We start from the raw sequence: 13,142 nt of genomic DNA on the forward strand, positions 1-13,142 counted from the left end.
TCCCTCACCGAGCAGGCCCCAGGCCAATGGGGACCCTGGGGGTGAGGAGACAGGCCAGTTTCGTTTGCACAAGTTGAGTCCACCCTTCGTTTGATCATTCAGTGACACTTCACTGAGTACCTGCGTCATTCTAGACACTGGAGATACAGGCGTAAATAAAGCAGAGTCCCTGATCCTACAATGCCTCCTCTGCAGCAGAGTTAGATTTCATCTTTTAGTGCCTTAGGTATGAGGCATGGAGACATGCAAATAATAATTATGATACTGGAAGAAGTTTGCAACCAAGGGAAGTACAAGGTGCAACGGGGACATGGGGAAGGAAGTGCTCTAGTCCTCCTCGGGATGAACAGAGATGGACATTCAGTGAAGACTCCCTGGGGAATGTGAAGCTTAGTCAGCTACTTGAAGGATAATTATGAGTTTGCCAGGGGAGAGCCATTAGAAAAGGCATTTGATGGAGTACAGGGTGTGTCTGAAGTGTTGGTGAGGGATAAACCCGGGAGGTAGACCACGACAGGACCATGGAGAGTGTTGGGTTCTTGGCTCAGGAGTTTGCATTTATCCTTAAGGCTACTTGGAGCCATCAGAAAGTTTAGGTAAGAATATGACATGGTCAGATTTACTTTTTTAAACTAATTTTATAGAGGTATAATTTACATACAATCAAATATATCCCATTTGAGTATACAGTTCAGTGAGTTTTAATAAATATACACCTGTCTAATCACTACCACAGTTAAGATGGAAAACATTTCTCCCGCCTTAGAAAATTCCCTTGTGCCCCTTTGCAGTCAGTCCCTTTCCCCTGCCCGCCTTACCTCCCACTCCAGGCAACCACTTATCTGCTCTTTCACTATGGGTAAGTTTGCCTTTTGTACAGTTTCATATAAATTAAATCATATAGTATGTTCTGACTTCTTTCACTCAGCATAATTTTTTTGAGATTCATACATGTTATTGCATGTATCAGTAATTGGTTCCTATTTACTTCTGAGTAATACTCCATTAGATTTACTCCTAAGAAAGATAACGCTGGCTGCAGCATGGATAGTGAATTGGAAGAGAAGGCAGGATGAGCCAGGGACAGCCTTGCAGAGGCACTTAAAGCAGTTCATGTGAGAGAGAGGAGCGCCCAGAACTAGGACAATGGTGGGAGAACAGAGCAGAAGAGTTGGGTAGAGGGGGGTTTCTGAAGTAGACATTCTGACTAGACAGGGACTGAGGATGAAGAAGAAGGTAAAAGGACTTCCAGTCTGGGTTAGATTGTATCCACATAGGTAGTGGGAGAGTTCTCCAAACCCGTGAGACCAGAGGTAAAGAAAGCAGTGGAGGCTGGGGTCGCGGTGAACAGAGGCCTCTCCCGCAAGGACATGAAGTCCGTGGTTAAACAGGGGCTTGGAGTTAGGCCTGGGTTTGCGTGCTGGTTTTCTCTTTCTTCCTACCTCTGTGGCCATGGTCAAGTCCATGCATCTCTGTGAGCCTTGATTTCCTCATCAAGGTCACAGAGGTGTGTCTTCAGGGTTTAGCCCATAGTGGCACTTAGTAGGCACTCAGTCAATGGGGCCCTCGTTATTATGTGCTCCAGGCAGACAAGGACATCCGTGCTGTGTCCACAAGGCTCTCCAGCCCCCAGCACACAGGGGTTGCTCAGTAGATGTCTGAAGGCATGTGTGTGCACCGCCAGGGCTGTGAAGCGTGATTGAAGATGTGCCAGGACTGCCCCTCTTCACTGGGTGTGGGAACACACCGGACAGTGCCGTGTCTGGCTGGCACAAGGCTTTGGACCAGGCAAATAGGCAGAGCTCTCTGGAAACCAAATGCTCTGGTTCTTATTGCTGTAAAGACAGCAAATGCTTAGGATGTCCTATCTGGAGGTGACCTGTAAGACAGCTTTGTCCCCATTGGTTCCTGAATCATGATGTTTCTGGGGATTCAGGGGTAGGGGTGTCCATCACAAAGAAGAAGTCTTCTTGTTCATCCTACTCTGGGTATATGCCGTAAAGCCAAGGAGACCAGCAGCCTGCTCTTGTAGCCCTCACCACTGACTACCTCTCTCCCCGGTACAGGAGTTTGACCCTGAAGAGTTCTACCACCTGTTAGAAGCAGCTGAGGGCCACGCCAAAGAGGGACAAGGGATTAAATGTGACATTCCCCGCTACATCGTTAGCCAACTGGGCCTCACACGGGATCCCCTAGAGGGTGAGCATGCGGCCTGGTGGCTGCAAAGAGGCCCCACAGCCTACAAGCTCTAACAGCAGGGAAGCCACTTGGAGAAGAGGCTTAGTTGGACCGGGACACAACACAGCATCAGAGGCCCGAGGGCTATAGGAAAAACTCTGTGTTCTCTGTCATGAAACAACCCCTCCTTCAGGATTGTCCACATCTGCCTTATATAACCCAAGCTGGATTGCCTTGGGCCCACCTGCATTGGATTTAGAGCCTAAGATCAAAAGGTCATCACAGAGGACCACAATCACATTTTCAAAAATGGTCACCTCCTCTGCGTGCTTGCCTCTCCTGGTGCCACCTCACAAGTCCTCCTGTGTCTTTGGGGTGGTCCCAACTCAGGGCTTCAGAAGATAATGCCATTCTCTGGGCCTTCACACTGAGCCCCTCATGAACCATGGGCTTCCAAATCCCTCGTCTCTAGTCATCCCACTCCTGCCTTTCCTGCTTCCCAACCTCATCTGGCAAAGCAGAGTCTTGACCAGCAGGATGGGGGCCAACTATCAGACAGCCCAGCTTTGGGCCCTGTTTTCAGGCATTGTCCCAAGTTTGAGGGAAGCTTTGTAGAATTTGCCAGGCCTTTTGAATGGCACTGGACTTCTAGAAATAGGAGTGGCAATATTATTTGACAAGCAAGTCCAAAAGCTGTGACTGCACTAAGGATAGAGCCACAGGACCACCTCCCAGCCTGATGCAGGAAGCATTAATGCCTTCCCCACATGCATCTGTCGTGTGATGTGAATGGACTGCTGAGATGTCTTGACATTGCCACGCACACTTTTCTCTTGTGTCCATTCTTTGTTTCTAGAAATGGCCCAGTTGAGCAGCTATGACAGTCCTGACACTCCGGAGACAGATGATTCAGTCGAGGTAAAGACCCTGAGCTCCTGCCTCAATCCTGGAGCCGGGGCCCTGTGAAGCAAAGGGCTGTGAATTCTCTCTAAGAGACTTGTCTGAAGGAGGGATGGCCGAGTGGGCAGTTGCTTACACTGTCTGAGAGATCATTCAGTTCCTGGGGAAGAATGGGCAGGAGGCTACGGCAGGGCTAAGAGCTGAGCAGATGCTGGGGCCACAGCTTCCCCAAAACTGTGAGCTCTGAGAAGCATTCCTGGCTCCTGCCTTTTCCCATGTCTTCCAGGGCCGTGGGGCATCTCTGACATCTAAAAAGACACCCTCTGAAGAGGACTTCGAAACCATTAAGCTCATCAGCAACGGCGCCTATGGGTAAAGGCAGGGGTCAGGGTGTGGCCGGGACTGGAGCTAAGTCGGCCCTGGGGCTCTTCCTTCCGGAAGTGAATGATGCCTAATCCTCTGAGCACAAGATGCTTCAGGACGGACCCTGTCCCTCCCTGAAGCCTCCAGGAGAGGCAAGAGCCCAGTTTCCTCTGACATCTGAGTGTGGTTCCTTTCCCAGGAAAGATTCCCTCTCCTCTTGGTGGCACTCCTCCTCTCACTGAGCTCTGAGGAGGGGTTGAGCTGTGTCCTCAGGACTTGGTATATCAGGAAATTGAAGAGCTCCCTGGGCAGGGCTCAGATCCTTCTCATTGATAAGCACCCCCTGCTCCTTTGTTCTGTGCATTGATAAGGTGTGAGAGGAAACAGTTTGACCACCCAAACTCAGCAGTGGAGGAGAGCACAGCTCAGGGGCTGAGGGCCGTGGGGTACAGATGGACTTTGTTTCCAGGGCCGTATTCCTGGTGCGGCACAAGTCCACCCGGCAGCGCTTTGCCGTGAAGAAGATCAACAAGCAGAACCTGATCCTACGGAACCAGATCCAGCAGGCCTTTGTGGAGCGTGACATACTGACTTTTGCTGAGAACCCCTTTGTGGTCAGCATGTTCTGCTCCTTTGAGACCAAGCGCCACCTGTGCATGGTGATGGAGTATGTTGAAGGTACTGGGGGAAAGGTGGCCTGGCTTGGGGGCCACGGCATAATCTGAGACAGCCCTGAGCAGGGACCAACAACTTGTGTAGGCGTGAAGTTTCAGGGCCCAGCTTCCCAACCTCTCTTTGGCCTTGGTTTCTGCCTTAGGATCTCAGAGACCATTTGGCCATGGTGGGCACAAGGTGCCGTGCCCCTCCCAGGGAGAGGCTTCTGGAGCAGTAGCTGCCATGAGGCTGCCCATGTCAGGACAGGATGTATCAGCCCCACAGCTACAAAGCCTGCACAGCCTGGCAGACCTGCTGGCACCTGGCAGGAACAAAGAGGGTAGCAGAGCCACCAAAGCCCAGGGTCGGATGCTGGGAGGATTGCATCTGGGCCCTCAGAGGAGAGGAAAGCCACTGCCCTTGTGGATGGTTTTTGAAGGGGATGCCCCTTAAGACCCCACAAAATGCTCTGGGGATGGTGTAGGAGAGCATCATGGGGCACAGCTCTGGAGGGGGCAGCCGCTTTGCCAGTGGCCTTCCCTCTCCCTTCGTCAGGGCTGTGTACAGCTTCCAATGATATTTTGCCTAAGTCTTGAAGTTGAAGCTGAACAGAACTCCGCTTTTCATTCTTTGGGTAGGTGCTGGCAGTTTACAGTGTTAATTTACTCAAAAAGTAAAGGACAGCCAGCAGGAAGGAAATAAATGAACAAATGCTGAAGTCTCAGCCAGATGTGTTTACAATAAACAGGATTCCCATCCTAAAATAACTTAGTCCTGTCCCAACGAGTCAGCTTACAGGCATAGAGGCCCGGGTTCATTCCCTCTTTGTCCTGAACAATGGCCTTGACAGCCACTGGCCAACTCCTCTTACCTCCTGCTCCCCTCCACACTCTCCCACCCATGCCAGCAGCAGAGGGGCTAGAATCACAGTCTCTGGCACCAGGGTATTCTGTGACACTATCTACTCTGGGGCCTCTGAGCCCATCTAGAGCAGGGCACTGGACCCATCCTTCATGGTGTCCTGGACTTGTTGCAGGAGGAGACTGTGCCACTCTGCTGAAGAACATCGGGGCCCTGCCTGTGGACATGGTGCGCCTGTACTTTGCGGAAACTGTGCTGGCCCTGGAGTACTTACACAACTATGGCATCGTGCACCGTGACCTCAAGCCTGACAAGTATGCCCACTATCCAAGTCCCTCGTTTAGGGTGTCCCTCTTGGGTCTCTAGATAAATGAACGCAGACACAGCATGTTTGAATCTATCCCAAATGGCTGCTAGGAAACACTGCTCATGTGGGTGTCCATCTAGGCTTGGTACTCTAGCCCCTGACTACCCCAAATGCAAAGAACATTGCCAGCAAGGTCTGGCAAGGGCACCGTAAGGCTTTAGTGACATCAGAGAATCACTGAGGAGCTCCACTCAAGAAACCAAGCAGGAACAAAAGAATCCACACATCTAGTAGATGGCTAAACAAGTGTCCTGACATTTACTGACATCTACTCTGTGCCAAGCACTATATTCTAGTCCCTGGCCTGTAGAGCTTAAATCTAGTGTGGGTGACAGAAATATCTTTGTATAGGCTGCTTCTTAGAAGGTATTAGTCAGGTGGGTGAAGGTGGGAGGAGCTTTCTCAAGCTGGGGAGCAGGATCTGCAAAGGCACACACAGGTGTGGGGACGGGTCCCATTCAGGAACTACAAATAGTACAGTATGGCTGAAGCTGAGATTGTTAGTTGGTCAGAGTAGTAAGAGAGGAAGCTAGAGAGAGGGGCAGGGATTGGATCATCAAGGGGGCTTTTGTTAAGTTTGGGTTTAATTTTAAAGGGTCCTAGAGAGTCTCTGAAGGGCCTGTTAACCACAGGGTGACAGAGTGTCACACTCAGACTCTGATTTAGGTTTAGGAAGATCACTGCCCATGGAAAGAGGTGATGAGACCATGGCAGTAGTCTAGGCCCGAAACAACAGTGCCTGCACTGGAAGAGAGTCAGGATGGAGAAGAGAGGGATAGTGTTGGGAAGTGGAAAGGAAATGATAAGGCTGGGGTGAGAGAGCAGGAGTCTGGGATATCTTCCAGATTTCCACCTTGGTGCTGGTGGTGTTAAGCCTCTGTAGTGGAAAGCAGCTTTGACATTAGACAGACCTAAGTTCATAGAGCTCGTTAACTCTCTGAACTCCCGTCTGTTAATTAAACCTCTCTGAGCCTCCTGTTCCTCCTCTTGGGGATAATAATACCTACCTTTGTTGTGTTAGTTACTCTGTAAGACCTTTCATGAGCCAGAATATTTTGATAAATAATTGCTAAAGCACTTATCACAGAGCTCAGTAGGTAACAGAAACTACTGCTTTTCACTGAGAAGAGGACCAGTTAGGAGGCATGACCTTGTTTTGGACAGGTTGAGTTCGTGTGCCTGTAGGAGGACATCTGGGCAGTTTTTAGGCATGGAGCTCATGAAAGAAGTCAGGGCCAAAAAAAAAAAAAAAGAAGTCAGGGCCAGAGATACAGATTTGGGAATAAAGGGGTAGTAGGGTGAAGCCTTTGGCACAAAATGGCTCAGGCAGAGTATGTGAAGGGGAAGAGACAGTTCTCTGTGAGATCTTACTTCTAGTTTCTCCCAACCAGCCCTCCTAAAACTAGCCGTGGATGTGGAACAAGATCATTGTGCCCCTTTGCCCTCTCCCTGATTCGGGGTATTGCGAGCCACCTAGGTCAGGAGAGGGGACTGGGAATGGCTGGAGCCTTAGGATGAAGCTGATCGCTCGTGGAAGAAAGTCTGTGTCTCAGCTGGCTGATACTTGCCCTCGGTATAGAATACGGTTGAGGGCAGTAAACAAAAGTGAACTGGGGGAATGGGCAAAAGGCAGCTTAGTTGCTTGTGCAGAGTACAGTACTCATACAACCAGAGCTATTTATTCTTTCACAGCTGCCTGTCTCCCTGATGAAGCTACCCTGCTTATGTCCCACAGTAGACGCCTGAGTGGGAAAATTGAGCATATACTAAAATCAGCAATCTTGGAAGACCAGGAAATAACTTCAAACTTTTGTTTCTCTGGTTTCCCAGCCTGCTGATTACATCCATGGGGCACATCAAGCTCACTGACTTTGGCCTTTCTAAAATTGGTCTCATGAGTCTGACCACAAACTTGTACGAGGGCCACATTGAAAAGGATACTCGGGAGTTCCTGGACAAGCAGGTAATAAGAAGGATGGTTGAGACCTTGGGGGTTGAATCCAGGCCTCAGAGTAAGGACTGGAGGCCACATGCTTACCTTGCAGCTAGATGTTAAGACTGAGAGCTCCTGTCTTTTCCACCTTTTGGTTCCAGGGAGGCATTGAGATAGGTAGCACATTTGGAAAATAAGGTGACCCATGAGAATCACATGGATATAAAATCCAAAATCATCTTCCTCCTCAGGGTTTGAAGAAGATAGGTCACATAACCATTGACACTCTCAGAGACTGATAAGAGGTCAGTCCTGAGACTTCTAGCCTCAGTGAAGAGCAAAGCTCTCCTGGCACCTGTGTCCTTGGAACACAGCTCCAAGTTTCCACTGGGCTGCGTCCTGAGAGTAGCCGCGGGACGTTTCCTGATTTGACATTACAGGTTGTGACTGTTCACAAGTCCCTGTAGGAGTCATATGACTGTAGTGTCTGTTCTTTGGAGGCTGGAGGGCAGAGACCAATTTTGGGTACCACATGCCGAAAGGGAGTGGTGGTTCCAGGCTAGAACTAGATGTTTCGGTTAATTAGGAAATACATAAACTCACCCCACCAACAGCTCCACCTCTGGTACCCTGGGGCTCCTATTGCTCCTGCTCATTAACCAGAGTGAGCTGAGTCTTCATTCAGAGACTTTCTGCTCCAGAAGTGGGAGCACCCCAACCCCTCCAGACGCCATGCCAATTCACTGTCTCTGGATGCTGAGCCAGCCTGGCTTCTTTGTGCCCAGGTATGCGGGACCCCGGAGTACATTGCCCCTGAGGTGATCCTGCGTCAGGGCTATGGGAAACCAGTGGACTGGTGGGCCATGGGCATAATCCTGTATGAGTTCCTGGTGGGCTGCGTCCCTTTCTTCGGAGACACTCCAGAGGAGCTCTTTGGGCAAGTGATCAGTGGTAGGTACCATCCCCCTGGCCCACCAAGGGGACAGAATCTGGATCCACAAATATGACTTAACGCATGCATCTGCGAGGCTCGCGAGTTCTTGTTCTGTGTTCATGTGTGTGTGTGTGGTACGCTTGCCTCAGATGTGTGCACATGCAACTTCTGTGTGTCACCTAGCGCTTGTCCTCATTGCGTGCCTGGTCCCACATGAGTGCATGGGTGGTGTACCTGTGTTGGGTCTGTGCATACCCCGTGAGTGTGGGTTCTGTGTGTGTGTGAGTGTACATGTGTCTGGAGTGTAAAGGCAGGGTGAGCTGGAGATCAGACCAGGGGAAGTCACTGCTTTGCAGTGGCCACCCTGGATCAAAGAGCAAGCCATGGTCTAGGATGTGGGAGGCTCCCCTAGAAGGACAGGAACCTGTACAACTTAAAGGAAGTGGGTCCCAGGCAAGGCTTTCAGGGCTCTGGGCTGGGCCCTGTATGCCTCCCCACACGTATCCTATCACAGGACCCTCTTCTCCATCTCCCCACTCTGCCCACGACTTCTGAGACCTTCTCTAACCCACTCCTTTCCTTGTCACACCCAATGACTCTTCAGATGAGATTGTGTGGCCCGAGGGGGATGATGCGCTGCCGCCGGATGCCCAGGATCTCACCTCAAAACTGCTCCACCAGAACCCTCTGGAGAGACTGGGTACAGGTGGGACAGGCCCCACTAACCTTTCTCAGCACTTGGAGGAGTAGGGCTGATTCCATATAACTGGGAGGTTCAGGCTTCAGGTGTGGGCGGTGCCCCTGGATCCTGAACCTCTGCCCTGCTCCCTGTGGGCGGAAGAGGAAGGTGCTGGAAGCTGAGGCCTCCAGGCCCAGCCTTTCGAGGCCTAGGTTCTCACTGGACGTGCTGACCTGGACTCCACACAGCTCACCCCAGCCCCTTGCCCACGCCATCCCTGTCCACAGGCAGTGCCTATGAGGTGAAGCAGCACCCGTTCTTTATTGGTCTGGACTGGACGGGACTTCTTCGTCAGAAGGCTGAATTTATTCCTCAGCTGGAGTCAGAGGATGATACCAGCTACTTTGACAGTAAGGCCACTGGTGGGACGGGGAGGAGCAGGGATCCTACCTGTGTGCCCAGAAACACCTGTGCACCGTGAACTTGGTATCAGGAGCAACTTCTCCAGGCCCTCCTGAGGTCTGGTAGGGTTAAAGGAGGCCACCACCGTGGCCTCTGAAAGGCACTGTCCTGTGTGTCCCAGCCCGCTCAGAGCGATACCACCACATAGACTCAGAGGACGAGGAGGAAGTGAGTGAGGATGGCTACCTTGAGATTCGCCAGTTCTCTTCCTGTTCTCCAAGGTTCAGCAAGGTGCGACTGTGGTGGGCCCAGGCTGGAGAATTGGGAGAAGAGGACCTATTGAGGGACATCCCTGGGGCACACCTGGGGAGGAGGGGATGGGCTACCTCTGGGAAAAGAGCGGGAAAGGTCTGGGCCTGCATTTGACAGATGCCTCTAGATCTACTCAGGGCCCTGACATATGAGATGCCAGGGTGCGGCCAGGTCAGACCAGTGGAATAGCTGTTTCCTCGAATATTCATCTGGTATATGTGGGGGAAGGAAGAGGAGAACTGGCTCGAATTCCTGGGCTTCAGGCGCTGAGGATACTTTTCGCTCCTTGGGAGGTGTGGTCGTTGGGCGTCCCAGCAGGTCTCCTGTGCCCACAGGTGTACAGCAGCATGGAAAGGCTCTCGCTGCTCGAGGAGCGCCGGATGCCGCCCCCCACCAAGCGCAGCCTGAGCGAGGAGAAGGAGGACCGCTCAGACAGCCTGGCGGGGCTGAGGGGCCGAGAGCGGAGCTGGGTGATCGGCTCCCCTGAGATGTGAGCACCCAGAGCTCGCCCAAGGGTGGGCGGCACAGCCATCCGCTGGTGGTCACGGATGGAGGGGAGGCATGTGGTGCGGTGAGGGGCCTTCGAGAGGATGGCTCCTGGAGAGAGGTTCTGTGACATGAGCCCCAGAGGAAGCCTGGGCTGGAGGAGGGAGGCCTCCGGGGCCACCTCACCCTAGGCCTTGTGTCCCACAGATTACGGAAGCGGCTGTCGGTGTCTGAGTCATCCCACACGGAGAGCGACTCCAGCCCTCCACTCACAGTGCGCCGCCACTGCTCGGGCCTCCTGGACGTGCCTCGCTTCCCTGAGGGCACTGAGGAGGCTGGCGGCCCCCCTAGGAGGCAGCAGCAGGAGGGTGCTTGGCTTCTGACACCCCCGTCTGGAGAGTGGGTATCCGGGCCTGTCCCTGAACGGCCAGCGGAACGGCGGCTGAAGCTGGATGAGGAGCCTCTTGGCCAGAGCAGCGCTTCCAGTCCAGGTGCGGCCCAGCGGGTGGCCAGAGGGCCTAGGCTGGGGATGCTGCAGGGGGTCGGGAGGGGAGGCTCAGCTGCACTGCAGGTCTCACTGGTCACTTGGTCCACAGCCGTGGAGACTCGAGGAGGCCGCGGGACCCCACAGCTGGCTGAGGGAGCCACAGCCAAGGCCATCAGCGACCTGGCGGTGCGCAGGGCCCGCCACCGGCTACTCTCTGGGGACTCTATAGAAAAGCGCACCGCTCGCCCCATCAACAAAGTGATCAAGTCCGCCTCAGCCACAGCCCTGTCCCTCCTCATTCCTACGGGTGAGACCCCTGGGGAGCGAAGATAAAACTCATAGGAAGGGCCTTGGAACCTCTGTGGGCCCATGGCTGGGGTGTGCACGCAGCAGGTGTGTCTGTGTTCTGTGTGTTGAGGAGCAGGGATCCGAGAGGCTGTGTGTCACTGTGGCCCCTTTGTTAAGAGAGCAGGGGTCTCTAAAGGTGTGCGTTGGTCTGGGGTTGTGTGTGCGTGTTCCAGAAGGCAGATAGCACCGTGTAATGAGCGCAGGCTCTGAGGCAGAGAGCTCATATTCAGATCCTGGTTCCATCACTGAAGAGCTCTTGATCTTGAAGAAGGTGCTTAATCCCTCTGAGCCTCAAGTTCCTCATCAAAAAATGTGGGTATTAATGATGGTAGCTCATAGGATAATTGTGACGTTCAAGTATGTATGAAGAGCTTATATGGTCCCTAGTGCATATAAGTAAGCACTCAGTAAATGCGAGCCCGTCACCTCCTGGGGTCTGCGAGAGTCTGGGCACACGAAGGCGCTTTGCTGCTCAGAGGTTGCGGGGAAGACGTACCTGGCTGGGGGCAGGCTCTGTGACTAGAGCTGTGTGGGATCAACAGCCCAGACGGGGGCCGGGCTCGAGCATGGACGCACTAAGTCCCGCTTTTCCTTCTCCAGAGCACCACACCTGCTCTCCACTGGCCAGCCCCATGTCCCCGCATTCCCAGTCATCCAACCCATCATCCAGGGACTCTTCTCCAAGCAGGGACTTCCTGCCAGCCCTCAGTAGCTCAAGGCCCCCCATCATCATCCACCGAGCCGGCAAGAAGTATGGCTTCACCCTGCGGGCCATCCGTGTCTACATGGGTGACTCGGACGTCTACACTGTGCACCACATGGTGTGGGTATGTCTGGCCATCCAGACCTGTTGTCTCCCAGCTTCATCACTCTTCTTCCTTCCCCTTACTAGGGCCTGTCTGTCCCTGCTTCTGTCCCCGCCCACATTACCCTCAGGGGTTAAAGAGTGGGGGGTAGGGGTCACAACTCGATGAGCAGAGCTAGGCCCCACCCTTCATGCTCAGGCTCCAGGCTGAGGACTGTTCTCTCCCCGGGACAGCACGTGGAGGACGGAGGTCCAGCCAGTGAGGCGGGGCTCCGTCAGGGGGACCTCATCACACACGTCAACGGGGAGCCTGTGCACGGGCTGGTGCATACAGAGGTGGTGGAGCTGATCCTGAAGGTCAGTGCTGGGTGTGCCGCCTGCTGCGGTCCCTGAATGACTCCAGCCTTATGAGTCTGTGACTGGCCATGGGGGAGTGGGAGAGTTGGGCGCACACATACCTGACACTGAGGACAGATGCACATACACACGGAACTTGGGTGTGGCCATAGCAAAGGGTTTTCACTGGAAGGCGACACCCTCATTGACCAAGGCAGGGATCCTGCTGAGCTGTGGGTAGGACTGGAGGACAGGGCATGTGAACCTCTTCTCTATCTTCCCAACCGCAAACCACCTGGGCTCCAGTGGAGCCATTTCCTAATCTGTGAAGAAGGAAGGTGGTCCCTGGCTCAGACATGGTGATGCAGGGGCAGAAGCTCAAGCTGTGGGACAGCCGTACCCAGCGGGAGGGGCAGGGGCAGGAACACAGCCACGGCCTTAGCCTAGGCTCATGCTCTGATCCCCAGAGTGGAAACAAGGTGTCTATTTCAACAACTCCCCTGGAGAACACATCCATTAAAGTGGGGCCAGCTCGGAAGGACAGCTACAAGGCCAAGATGGCCCGAAGGAGCAAGCGGAGCCGGGGCAAGGATGGGCAAGAAAGGTGAGCCAGACTTAGCCCAGGGGATCTGCTCTCAGCCACCTAGGTGCTAGTGTGTGCTGGGGACCCTGGCCCTTGCCCCAGTGTGTGCTGTGCCCTGGGCACCAACTCAGACAGCCTCTGACCCCTGTCTCTGCAGCAGAAAAAGGAGCTCCCTGTTCCGGAAGATCACGAAGCAGGCATCCCTACTCCACACCAGCCGCAGCCTTTCTTCCCTTAACCGCTCTTTGTCATCAGGGGAGAGTGGGCCAGGCTCTCCCACACACAGCCACAGCCTTTCTCCCCGATCTCCCACTCAGGGCTACAGGGTGACCCCTGAAGCTGTGCATTCAGGTATGAAGGGCTGGTTGCAGAGACAGCCCCTGGGAGGTAGCAGAGTCCTGGGCCCTCTGTGCTTCCCACTGGTCCCACTCTGAAGCTCTCATCCAACCCACCCCCTTAAGATCCAGCAGTCTTGGGGAGGAGGTGACAGAGGTGGAGGGTGACTTCATTTCTG

The 13,142-nt window shown here is 53.6% G+C and overlaps 1 protein-coding gene across 8 annotated transcripts in view; it reads left to right on the top strand.

Moving 5' to 3' along the window:
- Nucleotides 1-13,142, top strand: part of MAST2 (microtubule associated serine/threonine kinase 2) — a 210,179-nt gene that overhangs the window by 195,295 nt on the left and 1,742 nt on the right. For 4 of the 8 annotated variants that reach the window (XM_036857653.1, XM_036857662.1, XM_036857680.1 and 1 more), the window contains 17 exons: nt 2,067-2,199; nt 3,035-3,096; nt 3,365-3,450; nt 3,911-4,119; nt 5,132-5,270; nt 7,154-7,286; nt 8,042-8,207; nt 8,795-8,896; nt 9,157-9,279; nt 9,453-9,562; nt 9,847-10,073; nt 10,277-10,560; nt 10,666-10,863; nt 11,505-11,731; nt 11,944-12,066; nt 12,513-12,649; nt 12,786-12,979. In XM_036857653.1, the coding sequence (XP_036713548.1) occupies nt 2,067-2,199; nt 3,035-3,096; nt 3,365-3,450; nt 3,911-4,119; nt 5,132-5,270; nt 7,154-7,286; nt 8,042-8,207; nt 8,795-8,896; nt 9,157-9,279; nt 9,453-9,562; nt 9,847-10,073; nt 10,277-10,560; nt 10,666-10,863; nt 11,505-11,731; nt 11,944-12,066; nt 12,513-12,649; nt 12,786-12,979 (2,653 nt within the window). The remainder of the gene's footprint in view (nt 1-2,066; nt 2,200-3,034; nt 3,097-3,364; nt 3,451-3,910; nt 4,120-5,131; nt 5,271-7,153; nt 7,287-8,041; nt 8,208-8,794; nt 8,897-9,156; nt 9,280-9,452; nt 9,563-9,846; nt 10,074-10,276; nt 10,561-10,665; nt 10,864-11,504; nt 11,732-11,943; nt 12,067-12,512; nt 12,650-12,785; nt 12,980-13,142) is intronic. The other 4 variants (XM_036857672.1, XM_036857675.1, XM_036857668.1 and 1 more) reach the window with 3 other exon arrangements.

This window comes from Balaenoptera musculus, chromosome 1, assembly GCF_009873245.2.
Source record: "Balaenoptera musculus isolate JJ_BM4_2016_0621 chromosome 1, mBalMus1.pri.v3, whole genome shotgun sequence".
Classification (NCBI taxonomy): Eukaryota; Metazoa; Chordata; class Mammalia; order Artiodactyla; family Balaenopteridae; genus Balaenoptera; species Balaenoptera musculus.